The 20,057-nt window shown below is 40.0% G+C and overlaps 1 protein-coding gene across 8 annotated transcripts in view; it reads right to left on the bottom strand.

The window, feature by feature from the left end:
* The window catches only part of Cdk14 (cyclin dependent kinase 14), a 574,714-nt gene that overhangs the window by 313,468 nt on the left and 241,189 nt on the right, over positions 1–20,057 (bottom strand). For all 8 annotated transcript variants that reach the window (XM_021162869.2, XM_029477257.1, XM_029477253.1 and 5 more), the window contains one exon: positions 12,528–12,622. In XM_021162869.2, coding sequence (XP_021018528.1) covers positions 12,528–12,622 — 95 coding nt within the window. The remainder of the gene's footprint in view (positions 1–12,527; positions 12,623–20,057) is intronic.

Here is a 20,057-nt window from a genome sequence, read left to right on the forward strand (position 1 = left end):
TACTGGTACTCAGCTTTACAAAAGACCGAGTACTGGTACTCAGCTTTACAAAAGACCGAGTACTGGTACTCAGCTTTACAAAAGACCGAGTACTGATACACTCTACAGGACAGGGGAGCTTACATTACTCAGCGGTGTTACACAAGGGAAAGAAGCCACAGAGGAGGTCACACGTTAGCATGCCTCCTGTGGCATGAACTGCTCAGGTGAATCTCTAGAGGCATGAAGTAGATGAGTAGTAACCAGGAGTAGTGGTGTGGTGATTTCCCAACTGTGAAGGCACTCCAGGCTCGCTTACAATACACTAGACAGTGGAAACAAGTCTATGACTGAGAGTGTTTTACCAATCACTGAACTGAATACTTAAAAGAGTGAGTTTGCAGTGTGGGTTATGTTTCTACACAGCTATTACACAGCGATTTAAAACTAGTGAGATGTCTCAGTGGGTAAAGGTGCTTGTCACCCAAGTCTAACAAGCTGAGTTTGTTTCTCAAGTCCTCTGACTGTCACATGTATGTGCTATGACATTGCAAGGATGTTCATGGACACTCATGTGAATTCACACACACACACATACACACACACACACACACACACACACACACACACACACCAGACAAATTCATACAATGTACACAAAGAATTAAAATAATTAAAAAAAAAAGAGAGAGATTGTGAGATCCCACTATGAAAAGATGGACCCAGTGAAATTGCAGCTGCACTATGGTAACTTTTTTTTGATTCTACATAAAACAAACAGAATATTCAAGTTGAAGAGAAGTCATTAAATAGAAGTAATGGCAATTAGACAAACATGGAGCATCCTGCTGAAATTCTAATGGAATTATTCCCAACCAAAATCACCATGCTCAGCTAGCATGTCAATCACGCATGAGAGCTGAACTATGAATCAAAACACCTTCCCACGCTCGGTCCCAAGACAGCGTCGGAAGTTATGTTCCCCAAATAAACACAAGGTAGGGAGGGACATTCCTCCAGACCAAAAAGAAGGGAGGGCATGTGGGACACTAGAGAAGACTTGTCACCCCTGTGCTCCGAGAGGTCCTGAAGCAATGACAAAAATGAGAAAAACAAGAGGATTCTTTTAGGGAAAGCCAGTGTGAACAAAGTGGGACATGATCATAGGATGCAATCTGCACGGGGACAACTAATAATGACCATGGGACAGATACTGAACAGTGATATCATCCAACTTATAACAGGATATGTATATACTACAGTCTGTCACTAAGGAGAAAGCAAAAGCTGACCCCAAAGATGAATAATCAGGACAAGACGATCAGGGGGCAGGGAAGACGGCTCAGCTGTAAAATGCATGTGTTGCTCCTGTAGAAGACTACAGTTCAAATCCTAGCGCCTCGTATGATAGTCAATGAACATCTATAACTCCAGTCTCAGGGAACCCAGCACTACAGCTCAAATCCTAGTGACTCGTATGATAGTCAATGAACATCTATAACTCCAGTCTCAGGGAACCCAGCACCATCTTTTGACCTCAGTGGGCAGTATACATGCAGTGAAACTATGTACTCACACACATAAAATAAAACCTGTAATAAACTTTTTCAAAAAAGATATTTTAGATAGTATGAAGAAGTTTCATTGTATGGCTTAAAAGAACAGATGTAGTTCTTCATCCTGGCCTTAGGCACAGTCATTGAATAAAGTCTTGCATTTGTAAGTAAAGCTTTCTCTAATTCCTCTGCACTCACCATTTTTGATAGTTTTATTCTACTTAAAGTGCCACCTTCCTGCTCCTCTTGAAAGGATGTGCACAGTCATGTAAGATTATTATTTTTCTTAAGAAACATGATAGCATTTCTGGTGAGGAAAAGAAAATTAAAGCTGTCTTCCTTTTCTCCCAAGAAACCCTCTCATTTCTTACAGCTCATCTTCCCTGTGATTTCATGACTACTAAATGCCTGTGGTTTCAACAATAAAATGATCAAATAAAATGAGAAATTAAAATGAAAACAAAAGAAATCCACACAGGCAGAATGTATTCAAACACAATCGTCTGAAATACAATGGAGTATACTTGTGACTATTGTGGAGAATCAGGCATTCATTTACAGCAAGGTAGAGATAAGGCTCACTTCCATCTTAGACCAGATAACCAAGCCCTGAGTTGTGACTGGGGCATGTGATACGACAACCCCGTGAAGTGACCCTGTAGTGCAGAATGCAACTGTGATGCAAACTCAAGAAAAAGATGAACAAGCTGCTGAACATGACTGGAAGAAACTATAATGCCTTATTAGATGCGAAAAGTCACCGGGGGAAAAGGAGAGAATAGAAGCTAATTGACTTTCTTTTACCAATTAGAGAAAGCAAGGGGTTCATAAAAGAGCCCTGATAGAAAGCTAGCTTGAGCAGGGCGGTAGTGGCGCATGCCTTTAATTCCAGCACTTGGGAGGCAGAGACAGGCAGATTTTTGAGGCCAGCCTGGTCTACAGAGTGAGTGCCAGGACAGCCAGGGCTATACAGAAAAACCCTGTCTCAAAAAACCAAAGAAAAAAAAAACAAAAAACAAAAAACCAAACAAACAAAAAAACCAAACAACCAAAAAAAGAAAGCTAGCTTGATTCTTTTCATTTCTTCAATTTCTCCTTATGGTTCAGAACCCTCACTGCTGGCACAGCCAGCCAGCCACCACGCCTGCATCTGTTCTTCCACATTTTGTACTGGTTTCTGAATTACAAGAGTCCCCCTCACAATGTGTACCCACAGGCAGAACTAGTTCTTCACATATAAAATGAAAGCATCCTTAACATCATTTATAAGGGAAAGTTGTTGAGGCCAAGCCCCTCTTTCAATTGTTTTCATCAAGTCACAAAACCGCCATAGTCCCACCACACATCTACAAGTGTGGTTGCAATTTAAACTCAAATGGTTTGTGAAGCTACATTACCTAGCATAGTTCAGGTATAAGGACACAGTAAAGGCAGACTCAGAAACACACACATGCATTTTGTATATTTTATGTGTGGTTTCTGTTGTTGTCTGTTTAAAAGGATCTTGCTATGTAGTCCAGACTGCCCTTAAATCTTTAATCATTTTGGATTATTGTCCACAGTGCTAGAATCACTAATGTGTACCATCATGCTGGGGGGAAGGCTGCATATTTGTATCTTTAGACTCAAAAGAGAAGGGTCTCTCAAGAGAATCCATTGATGCTGAAGGATAAATGAATCAATTAATGACCAACTGAATGAGCATAACAATGTTAGTTTGTTTACAAGAAATTGTACCATGAGACAAATTTGTGTAATAATAGTGAAAGTGGTTCCTTTGCCATCTACCTTGGAGATGCCTGCTTTGTGAATATTGATGGGACACAGGACTTGTCCATTACTATGGAGACTCAAAAGATGACAGGATACAGCTACTGTAAAGAGCTGAGGTGCTTGAATGAACTTGGCTTTTTTTCATCTTCTTTTTTAGATATGAAAACAAATTTATTTTATTTGTATATATATTAACAATTCTAGGGAAGACTAAAGAAAATCAAGTCACAAATTAATAAATAAAATCATGAAATCAGCAGGGCATGATGGCACACTTCTGTAATCCCTTTGCTCAAGAGATCAGGATCGGAAACTCAAGGTACCAAGAACAAAACATAAATAAAAAATTAAAAAAAAAAAAAAAACAAACTTGAAGTCAATCCAATCCATAAGAACCAGGAACTAGTCTTGAAATTTGAAAGTTACCATTTTCAAGCTAATTTTGATACCATCAGGAAAGTAAAGTACCATGATGGAATCTATCAGCCTCTGCTGACGTGTCAACGTGGTCTTCTTTATCAGCAAAACGGGGCAATCTCATGCCTACTGCAAGGTGCCAGTGTGGGCCAGGACTTACAAGTCCTAAGACACTTAAATTACATATGCTATTGCAATGCAGACAGCACAGGTTAGGAACCCTCCCTGCTAAATTTCAGACGGGGCTCCACTCTTCCTATTAAGTGAACACATTTTATAAAGGACTTGTTATGCTCTAAGATGCAAAGCTGAATTTAGCAGTGACACAGAGCACTGGAATATTCTTTCCAAAAGAGGTAAAGTCAGCCTCCTAGACCTTTTGTATGTGGCTTCCATGTCCTTTGTAGAACACTGGCGCCACCCCCTCCTTACTGTTGGCTTCTCATCTCTCTCACTTCTGTCACCTTGCCATCCTATTAGCCAACCTGTGTCAACTCTGCTTTGCTCCAGTTCCTGTCAACAGGCACACAACCTACACTGTCTACTGTCTGCTGTCTCATCTCAGTGCCAGCTCACACTGGAGGAAAGAAATTACCCGTCTTGTTGTACACGAATCACTTGTAAGTTAACGTGCTTGCACTGTCTTTTCCTATATTTAGCTAAACTGCCCTTTAGAAAATAGTCAAGTGCATTGTTTGACACAGAATTTACCTTGAAGGCTGGACCCTTGATTACACCAGACAATTTTCTGACCCTTGATTACATCACTCTAATTGTTAATTATGGGCCCTACCTGTGACTGACACAGACAAACACATCATCACTACTTTTTTACCAGAATTACTAACTCAGACACAAGGAGAAGGAGGTCAAGGACAGCCCCCTCTCGTACACCCAATTGACTTTTCTCCCTGATAATGTCAGTTCAATGGTCAATAGGTTTGGGAAAAGCTGATGAAGCAAATATAATCAGAATGTCACAGTATCTCACAAGCAGACATCGTGGCTGCTCTGTTTGTTAAGATCTCATTAGGGTCTGGTACAATCAATCAAATCCTGGGACAACTAAATGAGAGTGGGTTCCTTACTTAACTAGAATGAAGATAAGCAAAACCTGAATGGCGAAATACGGTTTTGAATTCTGCCAATATTTAGTATCATCCTGTATATCTATAGAGGTAGAGATTTATTCTAAGTCACCTTTAAAAGGCTAGATTCACTCTGGCCTACCTAGAGTTTAGATGATTTCTCAAAGATCATAATGGTATGTCAGCTGCAATTCACCTCACATCCCTAGCTGTAACTGGGTAATAAAGGTATTCTAGTGACTACTTACGAGATGGAGCAGGGGCACTATAATTCTACCCTGGAATGCCTGATGGATGCTGAAAAAATTGCTGTGCTTTGAGAGTTCATTTTTTTTTTATCTTTTTTCATTAGATATTTTCTTTATTTACATTGCAAATGTTATCCCCATTCCTGGTTTCCCTTCTGAAAACCCCCTTTCCCCTCCCCCTCCCCCTGCTCACCAACCCACCCACTCCTGCTTCCTGGTCCTGGCTTATCCCTACACTGGGGCATTGAGCCTTCACAGGACCAAGGGTCTCTCTTCCCATTGATGACTGACAAGGCCATCCTCTGATAGCTAGAAAAAGGACCCAAGGAACTGAAGGGGTTTGCAGCCCCATAGGAGGAACAACAATATGAACCAACCAGAACCCCCAGAGCTCCCAGGGACTAAACCACCAACCAAAGAGTACACAGGGAGGGACCCATGGCTCCAGACACATATGTAGCAATTAATTAGTTTTTGAGATAGGGTTTTACTATAAAGTGCTGACTGCCTGGAACTCATGGAGATTTCTGCCTATGACTCCTGAGTGCTGAAACTAAAAGTGTGTACTACTACCAGCCTGTTCTGTGAATCTTGTTAAGAAACAGGACCTCTCTGCCATTACAAAAGGTTAGACACACATTACTTTGGGGGTCTTGTGCAGTCAAATCATGACATGTGACTTCAGTTCTGCCAACTAAACAAACAATCCTGGCTTATTGGAGATGAACAACCCAAATGAGCAACGAGGCTGCAGAGGTTAATTTGACATTTTGACAACATGAGCAAACAGTGACATCTGTTAACCTAGGGAAGTCATACAAGCAGTGAGAGGTGAAACCTCTTTTTAAAATGCTTCTGATGGCCTCGAGTATTCAGGGGACACTCCCTGCCATGGTTCCTGCTCTGGTTCTGGCTGCCCATCATCACCTGATCTTTCTTGTTTTAAAGTATAATAAGCAGGGTGTCAGGTACAATACCCACTACAAGATGTCCTGATTAAATCATCCAGAGAGTTTCTGCTTTGCAATAGGGAACTCTGACTCGCACATTCATTTTGAACAAAAAGAATTAATTCCTTGGACACGACTATGTATCCATAGCCAGCCCATTGTCTGCAGCTGCTCTGAGTGATAAAGCATCAGATTTGTTCTGTAACTTCTACTTAGAACATTTATTTGGAAGAAAAAGTTTAAATGTAGGAAATATTGTTAGAATGTAAATCAACTAGGCAAACAATGTTCTAGCCTAGAATGTGAGCCAGGATTGTTTGTTTAGTTGACAGACCTGAAGCCGCATGTCACGTTTTGGCTGCACAAGACCCCCAAGTAATAGATGGGTGGTGTTCTGTAGAGGCAAACTCTCTTAAATGTGAGTTAAAGTGATAAACATTTTGTCTCCTTTTCCCACTTCTCTATATTTCCTGTCTGCCTCTGTCTCTCTCTGTCTTACTCTGCCTCTCTCTGTCTCTCTCTCTGTCTCTCTCTCTCTCTGTCTTGCTCTGCCTCTCTCTGTCTCTCTCTCTGTTTTTCTGTCTTTCTCTGTCTGTCTCTGTCTCTCTCTCTCTCTCTGTCTGTCTTGCTCTGCCTCTCTCTGTCTCTCTCTCTGTTTTTCTGTCTTTCTCTGTCTGTCTCTGTCTCTGTCTCTCTCTCTCTCTCTGTCTTTCTGTCTCTCTCTGTCTCTGTCTCTCTGACTCTCTCTGTCTCTGTCTCTCAGGGGGTCAGTGTATATACAAAAACATTTAATGAGATCGCTAATATACCAGATACCCTTGCATGCACTAGACGGGGAGGGAGTCACTGCTATTTTTATGTCTCTATCTCTGTCTCTCTGACTCTCTCTGTCTCTATCTCTGTCTCTCAGGGGGCCAATGTGAATACAAAAATATTTAATGAGATTTCTAATATACCAGCCACTATGACATGCACTAGATAAGGAGGGAATCACTACCCTTGTTATACTTGGCTCAATTAGAAATCAGGAGAATTTTCCTACAGGGGTGGGCCCTCAGCACAGTGCCTCTGCCACAGTATTCAGTTCATACATCTGTCTTCTATAGTTTACACCAATTTATATGGAGCCCTGGTTAGAGATGAATGCATGAAGAACCAAATCAACACTTAAGATGTTAAACCAACAAACATCATAATTTCACAATTTAATGGACATTTCTGGGTGTGTTTTATAAAATTTGCATAACTATGAAAATGCATTATGTTGGTTTTGGTGATCTTTCAATCATGTATGATATGATTTTGGGCCATATTGTCTTAGGATAGAGCATAGCAGAATAAATAAGATGACTACCTCTATTCCTATTGTGAATAGTTATAGTCTTTTGGTTTTCCTTCTTTTACCGACAGTTTTTGAGGAGTAATTCATATACTCGCATTTGTATACAATTTATACACACGTTTTTGAGGGCTCAGGACATGAGTGCACATAACCATGCTACCATCACCACAAACAAGGCAACAAGGGGAGTAGCCATGGCCATCTCCTACATCCTAGCGGCCTTTTGTTTATATTCATTCATTCATGGTTTTGGTGAAAAGAATAGTCTATGTACTATCTGGTCTCTTAATTGTTCATACATAATATTGTATTGATAACTTTAGGCAACATGTAGTTATCACTAAAACCTATGTATCTTGCAAAATTGAAATTTGCTCTATATCTGGTAAGCTCATTCAATTTTTTTGAGTTAGTTTGGTTGGTTGGTTGGCTAGTCAGTTAACTAACTAGTTAATTAGTTTTGGTAGGATCTCACTAAGTGGCCTTAGCTGTAGTGGAATTCTCTGTGTAGATCTGGTGAATTTGAACTAATAGATCCCTGCCTGCTTCTGCTCCCTGAGTGCTGACATTAGAGGCATGTGCCACTATGCCTACACTGCTTCTTTTTGTACATCATTATTACTAAACACACAATGAAAATGATGCTCAAGATTTCTTGCTTTTTTACAATTTAAAGCAATACACAATAGTTATGAAATTAAGGGCAAAATACATTTTTATAATCATATTAAGACTTTACTATGCCTTACATTTTTCATTATACTATTAAACACAACAATGTGGCACTCATTTGATTTTATCAATATAATTTGTTGTTTTTATCAACAAATTCATTGCTTAAGCTTTCTGTTTAAGTAGAAGAACATTTTTTTTTTTACTAGCACTGTTGCAAATGAATGTTTCTAAATGTTTCTTTCAAGTCTTAAAACCATACATGAAATACAGAGAGCTATACCATTATATTAGGTCATTACAGAAGCGCCTTCCTTTTCAAACCTGCTAAGCCTTTGCCTGGTCAAAGGTAACCCTGTACACCTCTCATCTGAAGGCACTGCTGGAGGCATGCTTCTCAGGGGCTCATGTGCTCTGCCATTGAGACATAGCCACCTGGGGTGCATGGCCAAGTCCTCTCTTTGAAGCTTCCAGCTCATGACATCCACATGCTGTGAAAGTGGGAAAGAAACTCAGTTTCAGAAAGTTTTAGGAACCTTTCATGGTACTTGAGAGGATGAACAAAGTTCTATTGCCCACTAAATTGCTAGGCTAATCTCCTCCAAAGTCATTCCCTTGAGTTTTTTGTTGTTGTTGTTGTTTTTATTTTTTTCCATATCACTAACATTCCAGCCCTTATTTCATTATTCTCAGAAAGCTTTAAGAAAACTACCGTGTTGATGGGAACAACATAAAAGAGCTAGGATTAGAGTTCCTTGTGAAAGAAAAGGGTGGAAATGCGTTATACTGCATGAGGATTGTCATAAATACGAACCGTTTTGCACACAGACTTACATGTGTACCTCAGAAAGCCACTAAAACTGTAACTAATGGAAAGCAAAGATACAATGGTGTCCAGAAATTTGTCACAACTTCTTCCTTTCCCTTTACACTGAGGATTTTAATGAGTGTGGTCTATTGATTTTTCCTGAATTGTTTACCTTATTAAGTTATTTCAAAAAAAGTTTTCCCTTGTTTTCTGAGGGTTTTTTTTTGGGGGGGGAGGGGGAGTTGGTTGTTTATTTTGGTGGTAGTGGAAGGTCTTTTACATCCTAGGCATGAACTTGTGGTAGTCTGAATGATGAACATGCCTCCTCCCCCTAAGCCTCACAAATCTTAACATATGGACCCCAGCTGTGGCAATGATTGGGGACATTGTGGAGAAGCAGTTCAGTGATGTCCAGTCGTGGGAGTCCACGGCCTCATCACAACTCTAATCTGCCTTCAGCTTTGTGTTTACAGTTCAAGACATGAGCTCTGAGCTTCCTGGCTCCTGCCCAGGCCTCTAGCTTTAGACATGCTGCCCCAACTAAAAGTGTAATTCAAACATGAAAGCAACGATACAACAGGGTCTCAGAAATTGTCAAACTGTCTTGCCTCGTCCCAGGATGGACTCACCACTTCTGAAGTCGTAAGTCAAAATCAACCCTTCCATGAATTGCTTTTGGTCATGTATCCTGTCACACCAATGGGAGTAACAAATGCAGTTCTCGGCCATGGAGGAGTTTCTCCATGCCATTCCCTTTGGAGACAGAGTCTCACTAATTTTACCAGGCTAGCCTTTAGTATGGTCTCCAGCCAGGCCTTGTAGGTGTGACTCTCCTATCTCAGTCTTGTGACTGGTTGGAAATACAAATATGTGCCACTAGACCCAGTGAGAAGTACTATTCCTGACATGGAACAACGAAAATAATGCTCCTCAGGAGGAAAGTTCCACCAACTTTAAAATATGATAATATCATTATAAATTTTGGGAAAGTTTAGATTACAATATTTGAGATTGATTTCAGAGCAGACTAAATAACAAAGCCACATGTTTATGTATGAATATATAGACAGATATATATGCATGTGTATGTGTACATGTATATATGTTTGTGTGTTTAACTACAGAGCAGGGGACTGTATAGGGCAATAATAGAGAATCTTGCTTTATGAAAACAAATCTCCTATTCCAGTTCTGACCAAAGTCTACAACCAAGTACAGCCACGATGAACAGGGAATATATACATCAACCAGAAGACAAAGCAAGATGGGCATGAAAATAACTCAACCTAGCTCTTAGCTTTCTACTTTTAAAGTGGTAAAAATAATAGTTTTATGCAACAGTACAGAGGACATTAAAAGTAACAATGAGCTCAGCATGGTGGCACATGCCTATGATCAATCACAAGGCTTGGGAAACTGAAGCAGGAGGATCTCATGTTCAACACGAGCTGAGGCTCAATAGCAAGACCCTGTTTAAACACACGAAAAAGAAGATGAACATGAATGTGAGACTTCGGTACATTGCCAACAGAAACACCAACAAAGCAGGCTTGCTGTTTTCAGTGTTGCAGTCACACTTCTCTCAAACACTCCTCTACCACCCTGTCTTCATCTGTCTCTCAGCATCCCATGCCCACATCACACACCTGCCTTCCTACGTTACACCCATTCAATCCATTGCTCAAAGGCATTTCAATCTACAGACTCGCCATCTCTTCCTAGTGATAGGGCATATGCAAGAAATGTATATTTCTGCTAGATATGTTGAGAGCAAGCTATCTTCAGGAGTGGGAGGAATTTTCATTCTTACAGTATGAGCAGTGTAAGTAGAGAGTAAGAATGTGGGTAGCAGAGTACAAAAACCTTGAGACAATCTTCAGACGAATGAGCTTTATACAGAGGAACGGACACAAAATCAGGCTGCTATATCTACGGAGACTGGCAATGTCCTTGAAACTCTGACTTCAGTGGTTCACTGGAACACCATGCAACTAACAAACAAGGTGTAGCAAAGGGCTTCAGCAGAGAGAACAGATGGGGACACAGAGACTAATGAGAGGAAGGCAAGCACCACAGGAAAGGGAAGAAAATCATGGTAAGGGAGAACTGAAGAGGAGGCAGGGCCATCAGAACCCATGACCATACTCCTCACATGTGAGTGCCTGTCCTGTGGCTGACTAAGACCTTCAATATCAGTGTCAGGCAGCAGCGGGGCTAGGGAAATTCTCACTCAGGCAAAGAAAACTGTGTATCAGGCTTATCAGCAAAGTTTACAGGAGGCAGTGGGTTACCCTGATTTGCTGCCTCCTCTGCAGAACCTAAGCAGATGACAGCATCTCACATACACATGCTTTTTTTTGCTTTACGAACGAATTGCCCTTTCTTTTAAAATTTGAAGATATTTTCACAATGTAGTTGTTAGTTTCTCTACCAGGTTTGTTAATTTAGGTGTCCCAAACATTGCTTTTTATTTCCAGTTTAATTACCTAATTAGATAGAAAAAAATAAATATTCTTTCTGTAAAGCACTGTAGGAGATAGTAAGTATAGATAGGAAAATCTAGATTTTTTTTTGAAATATGTAAATCAGACATACTAGAAAACATGAATGGAAAGTTCCAAGTCCAATCCATCTCATTACATTACTGACTCCAAATCATGAAGGAAACAAAAGAAATTATATTTGCATTGATGTGTGAATCTGCTTCCTTTCTTGGTAGCATGTAATATATGCAACTTGCTAGCTTAACTGCCCTAGTGCGGCATTACCATATTATTCAAATGTATCTATCATTTATATGTAAATAGACAAGATGAATGGCTTTTTCATGAGACAACAATGTTCAAATGGTAAACAGAGGCGGACATTAGCAAGATAAAACTGCTTCAAATATTCATTCTTTCATACTTTTAAAGAAATTTTTTTATTTCAGTAAAAATAGCATGGTAATTATAAAAAATGGGACTTTAGTACAGTCAAATTACTGGTAGCTATTCTTCTCAATAAAAAGTCTGCACCGATGTCATTTGTATCTTATAAATTACATGTTCTCAGGATCCATCTGTGAAAACTCGGATGCTAATTATCATGGTTACGTTCCATGATTCCACAGTTAAATGCTGAGGATGCTGCTACACAAACACCATATGTTTTACTGAGGGAAATGAAGAAAGATTAATTACCATTGAAGTTCAGGTCTTTCAGCAGTGACACCCTCAACACAAGAAGATTGTTACATGGTATGCTATACAAATTGGAAGCTTTAGTTAATATATGAAATAACTGAGGTGGGAAACTTGGAAGCCTAAATTGTAAGGATCAGGATCCCCTGCCCTGTTCCCTCCCCCTAAAAGAATCTACCTAAGGGTGCTTTTGTAAAACCAAGCTATAAATCCCAAGGAAACAACCATTTGTGTTGTTTCGCAATTCCTTTGAGAGTGAGCATCATTTTTGATATGCCTACAAATCACACTGTAAGCATACTAGTAACAAACAGGCTATAAATAAAGCACATGTCTAACAAAATGCATACTCAAAAGCCTGTCACATGGTCATGATTTTATGCAAGATTATGTCACATGTACTCAGAAAAAACATTCATTTCATATAGCAACTTCAAAACCAACTCACTAACACTGTGAGAGTTTTATTTAAATGTAACAAGTGCAGTCTAGGTCCTTCTTATCTCACTTACCACATATTCAAAGACAAGGGTCAGTGTTTCCTTAGTGTGGATGATGTCGTGAAGCAGCACGATGTTGGCATGCTTTAATCCTTTCAACAGGGAAGCTGTAAAACAACAAGGACAGAGAAAGAATTTATCACCGGGTGCCATGAGCCAGCACGTTTCATTATCCACTTGGTAACTCTCAGAAGGAAGATTTCTACTTCCCATGTTCTCTAAGCCATGAACAATTCAGAATAACGGGTGGAAGAACAAGATTTTAATTTACATGAAACTCTCCCAACCATTTCACCTGTCAGTTGTTAGTAGTCGAGGATAGGTGGTTATACTGAGTTCAACAGAGGCCACATCCTTGTTGTGGTTCCAGTTCTTTCAAAGGCAAACATTAGAAAGCATTTGTGTGTGAGAGCACATGTGTGTGCACATGGCACAGTACACGTGTGGAGGTCAGAAGATAACCTTCAGGAATTGGTTCTCTCATACATGGTAGGTTCTGGGATAGAACTGTGGTCATCAGGTTTGGCAGCAAGTTCCTCTACCCACTGAGCCAGCTCACTAACCCTCAACTGAGAGTTATTTACTACCAAACATGTTTCGATTAGCATATGCTCCATGTACATATATCCTAATACTGTGTGGAAAGTCATGTAAATATCAACTAGACCATATTGCTTCATACTATAATTAAGTTTTAAATCTGTAATGACTTGCTGAAGAGAATAACAGTTTTAACAGTTACTGAGGGTACAGTTAATGTCTCCAACTTCAATTGTGGCCTAATTAAAGTATCTTTTGAGTTCTCTCATTTTATTGCTTCTTATATTTTATTTATTTTTTACATTTGTTTGTGTGTTTGTTTATGTCCTAATTAGCTTCAGCTGTCAAGCTGATATAGTTCACAGTTATCTGAGGAAGTCCCCATTACGTGGTTGCCTCAAACCAGACTATGTCTGCTCTGTGTCTATGGCATGCCTAAGATGCAGGAGGGCCCAGCATTCTTAGGCAGTTGTGGCTGAGCTCAATATGAAAGCTGGCTGAATAGAAGGCAGGAATAAGCCAGTAAGTAGGTAAGTAAGTAAGTAAAGAAACCTTTCTCTAAGGTTCCGTCTGAAAGTTCCTGCCTTCTGCTCTGATTTCCATCTGTTATTGACTACTGCCCATGAGACATAAGAAACCCTTTCCCACACAAGGTGCTTTGGGGCATAGTGTTTGTCACAGCAATGGAAATCAAGCTAGTATGCATGCACATGTACACACCGGTGTAAGTGAAGGTCTGATGTCTGATTGTGGGAGTCAGTCTTTTCCACCACAGAGTTCCCCCGTGCTGACATCAGGCTGGCAGGCTTGACAGCCTGTTCCCTTTGCCTAACTCACCTCCCCAGCAGCCCTGCTTCTTTAGGCTCTCGGGGTGCTGGTGTCCACTGCACACACCCGGATCATACTTTGGTTTGTTTGTGAATGAACCTTTTTAGGAATGTGTATTGTTTATGTCTGGACTTAACTACTCTGCCTTGAACTATCTGCTTTGCCCTTAACCTAACATGGCCTACTCAGCTTATATCTGAGTGCTTCCTTAGTGGGTCTTTTATGATCACTTTTGTTTTATCTTATCATACTGCCATAAGAAAGTGAAGTTTTACAAACAGCATATAACTGAACCATATGTTTTTAAATACTATTCTGCCAATGTCTGGATTCTAATTGGGGGATTAGGCCATTTACATTTATATTAGATATTAAATGTGGTTTGCTTACCATTTGCATCTTTCTTGAGCACCTTGCAATTTAGCTTTCACTTATTTGTTTGTTTTTATCTTCTACATTTCTGAGGGGTTTAATTAACACTCACTTCATTTTCTTTTTCCCTTTTCTTTTTACTCATTTTCTGCTGAGCTTTATTATTTTCAACCCAGTGAGGCTTTCTGTTTGGTTCATATAGCCAAAGGGATGAAGGAAAAAATATTTAATTCATATTACAATATTCTAGGTAGTATTCTTTAGTTTTGTGGTGGGTTTCTGGTGAGATCATTAGCTAAAGCACACAAGTCCCTCTCTCTCTCCCTCTCCCTCCCCCTTCCCCTCCCCCCTCCTTCTTCTCCTAGACTCTCTGTTATCTGTCTTCCTCTCTCCCTCTCCCTCTCCCTCTCCAAGACTCTCTGTCATCTATCTTGTAGATGTAGATTCCTTCGCTCTGCCCTCACCCATTCAATGGACTGGTTGCCTAACTGGAGAGTCCTCTCTCTTGCCCTCCCTTCCTCCTTTATACACTAGGTACCCACAAGGGAGAGGTGAGCTAGCCTTACCCATTGCTCATGCTCCTTCCATCCCCTATCCTTCCTTCTTCATTTTCAATATCATTCAAGGTGGACTGCCCTTTCTTTATATAACATCAGCTCCACAGAGGCAATGTTTTCCAAGAGCCAACACTCCTGGTGCCTCACAGCTCCAACCTTCTTCCATGTATGTAGGCATTGCTGTCAACCACATTTAGTCTAGCTTTTGTCTTCTTGAGTATTTTCCTGAACTTCAAAGAATCTATCCTCTTTTTCCTCTTCAGTTCCTTAGCCCTCTCTTGGGCCTCCCCAGCACTGATGACTGTACCCACAGACTTCTAAGGTTTTCTATTGATCATGAGGGATGAGTCAATTGTGCTATCAGGGAGTGTGAATGAAATGAATCAAGAGCAGGCTGCTAACCTCCAACCCCACAAGAAAAAGGACATCTCTCCTGTTGGTACATCCCTACTGTACACAATGCTATGCACATGGCGGGACTCAGATTTACCAGCTGCCACTTATTTCTGCCTCTCATGAATGGGGTATCTGCAGCCACCTGACAGCCCTTCCTCAAGATAACCTGACCTTTTGCTTACTCCATAATTGACACTAGCCACATACTTCGGGCTGATGGCGTCATTTTATATTAGCACCCTTTCATACTACCATCTCCAGAAACCAGAGAGGCTGAGCTACCACGGGTCATAATTTCAAGTACGGGCCATTAAAATCTTGGAAATGCCCTTGAATACCATTCCTTCCCCACCCCATATATGCTTCTCCCTTCCATTACAAAGGAAACTACACAACTCTAGTCCTGAGTCTCCACAACCACAATTTTTGAGACAATGCCATAAAAACAGAAAAGATTCAGATTAACCTATAGATTTAGATTTCTGCTTTTATGAGCATATATTTGGGTAGTTATTTATCTTATAATTTCACATTATCTCCCAACAATACTTTTTAGTGAAACTATAAGGCCAAAAGACATGAGTAGATTTCAAGTCATTACTTAGTCCATGTAAGTACTGTATTTAGTCTTACATCTTTCTAACTCTCTCTGTGTAAGAATAAAGACTGTGCATTTGTGTGTAGGAGCCATAGAGCCCAGAGGAGGTTGGCAGGTCCCCTGGGTGCTAGAATTACAGGAGGTTATAAGTTACCTGAGAGGGATGCTGGGAAATGAACTCAGGTCTTCTCTAGGAGTAGTGCGCACTCTGAATGCTGGACCATCTCTGCAGCCCTCATTCCTTAATTCTCTCATGGAAGTAAAAACATGTAAGTCTAAAGGTTGTCTGGAAATTTGACAAGTAATGGCTTGTAAATATGTTTATGATTTTAATCTTGTAGTTCCTTTTAAAACTTTTCTTATAGGGAAATAATTTGAAATTATAAAAGAAATATACAAATATATTATGTCATTAATTCTAGTAATTTATAATCTCTCTTTTAATTATTCAATGCTCTCACCAGCTTTTTACAACTAAAGCCTTAATAATTTCCAGGACTAGTTTATTTTAATCTGTAGAATGAATTCACATTTGCTGATTATCTTTCTGTACTTCTCTTCTGAGGCTGACTTCAGAAGAGACCACTATTTCAAATCACAGCAGGGTATTTGAAATTGATGGCTAGTATAGTACTTAATACCTACTCTGTGAAGGAACAGATACAAAGGAAACAAATTAAAGCCCTACTGAAATCACATTGTAAGATAGGACCCTGGCTATGTGAGGCAAGTTTCAAAAACATATTATGTAACATTATTTGTAATCTTGTCCAATTTCATTTTTCAATACCCTCTTATGTTGTCAAGTTTAGTGATGACCTATCTGTATGGAGAAGACTCTAAGAAAGAACCGAGGCTTTAGTACATTAGGAAACCACACTCAGAGCACCTCTGCCTTGGCTTCTTTCGCCTCTCCCTCTATTACTGTCTTTCTCTTCTCCCTGCTCCCTTCTAAGCCCTTTCTTATTTCTTAAAATAATATCTTTACCCCTAATATGCATGCACTACTGTGTTTTCCCCACAATTTCAGCAACACTAAATTCCTGTTAAATTTTCATCTTGGATAAGAGTGGCTTGTTTGTTTGCTTGGTTGGTTGGTTGGTTTTGTTCTATGTTTTTTGTTTTTTGTTTTGTTTTTTTTTTCTTGAAAAATTATTAACATCACAGAAATTTTTTTCTGTAATTTGACCAATGCCATGTGATATTTAAAAGCCTCTAGTTACCTTCTAAATAGGTCTCAATTTTGACAGTTTGTAGATTCCAGAATATATTGATGTATGTTTTCTGAACAGACTGGCAAATAAATAAGCATCAATATTTGAAAGTAAGTGCTCTCTTTGAGATTAACGTAATGAGTCTATAACTGGAAAAGAACAGAGTCACTAATTCCAAAGGTGATGACAGAAAGATGGCATTCGACAGAGGAAAACAGCCAGCAGTCTTCCAACACAAGGGCAGGTGACAGACATGACCCATTCTGTAGCTGCCAGCCCAGCAGCCACGGGTTGTAGCTGGTGCCCAGTGCTGTAGTTTCTGCTGCCATCAAAGCAAATAAGTCTCTTGGGTGCCAAGTCAATCCAGAGACCCACACCAATGAGTTCTGGAGCTAGTCTGTCCTAATCAACAGCAAGCACTGTCAAAATAACATCCTTCATAGACCTAACTATATCCTACATTTACCATGTGTTATTTTTTCATAGTTTGCATACAAATTCAATCCTGCAACATTTGCATTGCTCACAGTATGCCTTCTTTTTGTACCAAGTTTAGCCAACCATTCAGGAACATTTCAAATTCAATTCACCAGGCATGTTTGAGATAACACAATTGTGCATGCTACAACATTTTCAGTTAGGATTGAGGGTGCAAAAAATCTTAACTTTGGGGCTCTGAAGTCAAAACAATATGAGAGAAAGTTTTCCATTCAAAAAACATCAACTATGGGATGCAGGAAACTCCAGTAGAATGTGGCAGGTTCTATTTATGGCATCAGACACACACCAGGAACTCCCACTTTGAGATGCAGACAGTCTCCACTCTGATCTAAAGGGGGTGAATTTTATACATAAATTTTATCCCGGAGATAAAAATAGAATCTGAATCACTACAGAAAATCAAAGTAGATTCATTTGATTCAATCCCCAAAGGCTAAAAGAACCCTTCTTTAGAATTTGAGGATGCCAAATTCTCCTAAGAAAGCTAAGACTGAAGACACATAACAAATCTTTGTAACTTCAGTGTTTGGAAAGAAGTTGGGTATTTATTTCCTGTCATCTCTTCTGTATGTTCTTTGTCAGTAGGCAAGGGGCAGAAGTTGATACTTGATTTTGCCCAGACAATAATAATTAGTATTCACAAAGCCCAAGCATTCAACCATGTCTCATGTTACAGACAACAGATCGACTTTTCTCAACCCACACCCTGAAACTCACAGTTTACTTTAAACAGTAACAACTTTCAACTGAGAACTCCTATCTGACTTGTTAATAAATTCTGTTTTCTCAGCTAAAATATTGTGAGTGGGAAAATCATAAGGAAAAGAAAGTGATGCCTCGTTTTCTTGTGTCTGTGGTGGGATGCAGTTACACAGAATGAGAGCAAGCATGTTCCCTGAACAGTGACAGGCAGCTCCTGGTATTCCACCCACCTTCTACAATGCATGCTGCCTAGCTAGACACAAGCTTGAAGAACAAGCACACATGCCATAGTTCTACTCATTTCTGGTTCTTCTCTCATTCATATATATATAGATAGAAAGAGAGAGAGAGAGAGAGAGAGAGAGAGAGAGAGAGAGAGAGAGAGAGAGAGAGANACTCAGACTAATAAAAATGTGATTTTATCTTCACCAGTATATTTCCCTTATATAATGTGTGTGTGTGTGTGTGTGTGTGTGTGTGTGTGTATACAAGTTTATATGCATATGGAGACCAAAAGTCAACACTGAGTATCTTCCTCAGTTATTCTTATATTTGGAGGCAGGATCTCTCACTAAACCAGGAGTTCATCATTTTGTTCAGACAGGCTAGCCAGCCTCAGAAGTCCTCTGTCTCTTTGCACTGAGACTACGGGCACACTCAATTGCTACATTTTCTTCTTTTTTAAATATAGGTTCTGGCCTGTTATAGCTGTCTCTGGAGGCTTCACCAGTGCCTGACAAACACAGAGGTAGATCATCACAGCCTACCATTAGAATGAGCACAGGGTCCTTGTCATGGTTTGTATATTCTTAGACCAGGGAGCATCATTTGGAGGCTGGAATAGGTATGACCTGGTTGGAGTAGGTGTGTCACTATGGGTGTGGGCTTAAGACTCTCACCCTAGTTGCCTGGAAGTCAGTCTTCCACTAGCAGCCTTTGGGTGAAGACATAGACCTCTCAGCTCTGCCTGCACTATGCCTGCACATGCCTAGTACCATGCCATACTCCCACCTTGATGATAATAGACTGAACCTCTGAACCGGTAAGCCAACCCCAAGTAAATGCTGTTTTTTATAAGACTTGCCTTGGTCATGGTGTCTGTTCACAGCAGTAAAACCCTAACTATGACAGAAGTTGGTACCAGGAATGGGGTATTGCTGTAATAGGCCTGACCAAGCTTTTATTTGAAAGAATGTGGATTTGGGGACTTGGGATTTGGAACCCAGTGGAATGCTTTAAATGGGGCTTAATGGGCCATCCTAGTAGGAATATGGAAGACTTTGCTGCTGGGATTAATTTGAACTGTGTTGACCTGGCCCAAGAGATTTCAAAGGAGAAGAATTTCAGAATGTGGCATAAAGACTGTGTTTGTGGTATTTTGGTGAAGAATGTGGCTACTTTTTGCCCTTGTCTGAAAAGTCTGCCTGAGGCTAAGGTGAAGAGACTCAGATTAATTGCATTGTCAAAGGAAGTTTCAAAAATGCCCAGCAGAGACTGGTTAAGTCTTATGAAGAGAACTTTGAACAAGCATAGCAAGCATAAAATATATGGTTCGAGTATTAAAGGAGTACCAGGAAGTGAAATGGAATAAAATCCTGTGTTCTAGGAGATAAGAGATTAAGGGAGTGGGAACTTGGGGGCAAGATCCTACCCAGCTAAATTTAGATCCAGGCATGGTGGTACACACCTTTAATCCCAGTAGACAGGCATGCTGATCTCTGTGTTNAAGGTCAATCTACANAGCAAGATCCAGGATAGCCAAGCTTAGGCAGTGAAGGATTTGGAAAACAGAAAGCCAGTGACAATGTAATAGTACAAGTGGGTCATGTTCTAG

The sequence above is a fragment of the Mus caroli genome, chromosome 5, assembly GCF_900094665.2.
Source record: "Mus caroli chromosome 5, CAROLI_EIJ_v1.1, whole genome shotgun sequence".
In the NCBI taxonomy this organism is placed as follows: Eukaryota; Metazoa; Chordata; class Mammalia; order Rodentia; family Muridae; genus Mus; species Mus caroli.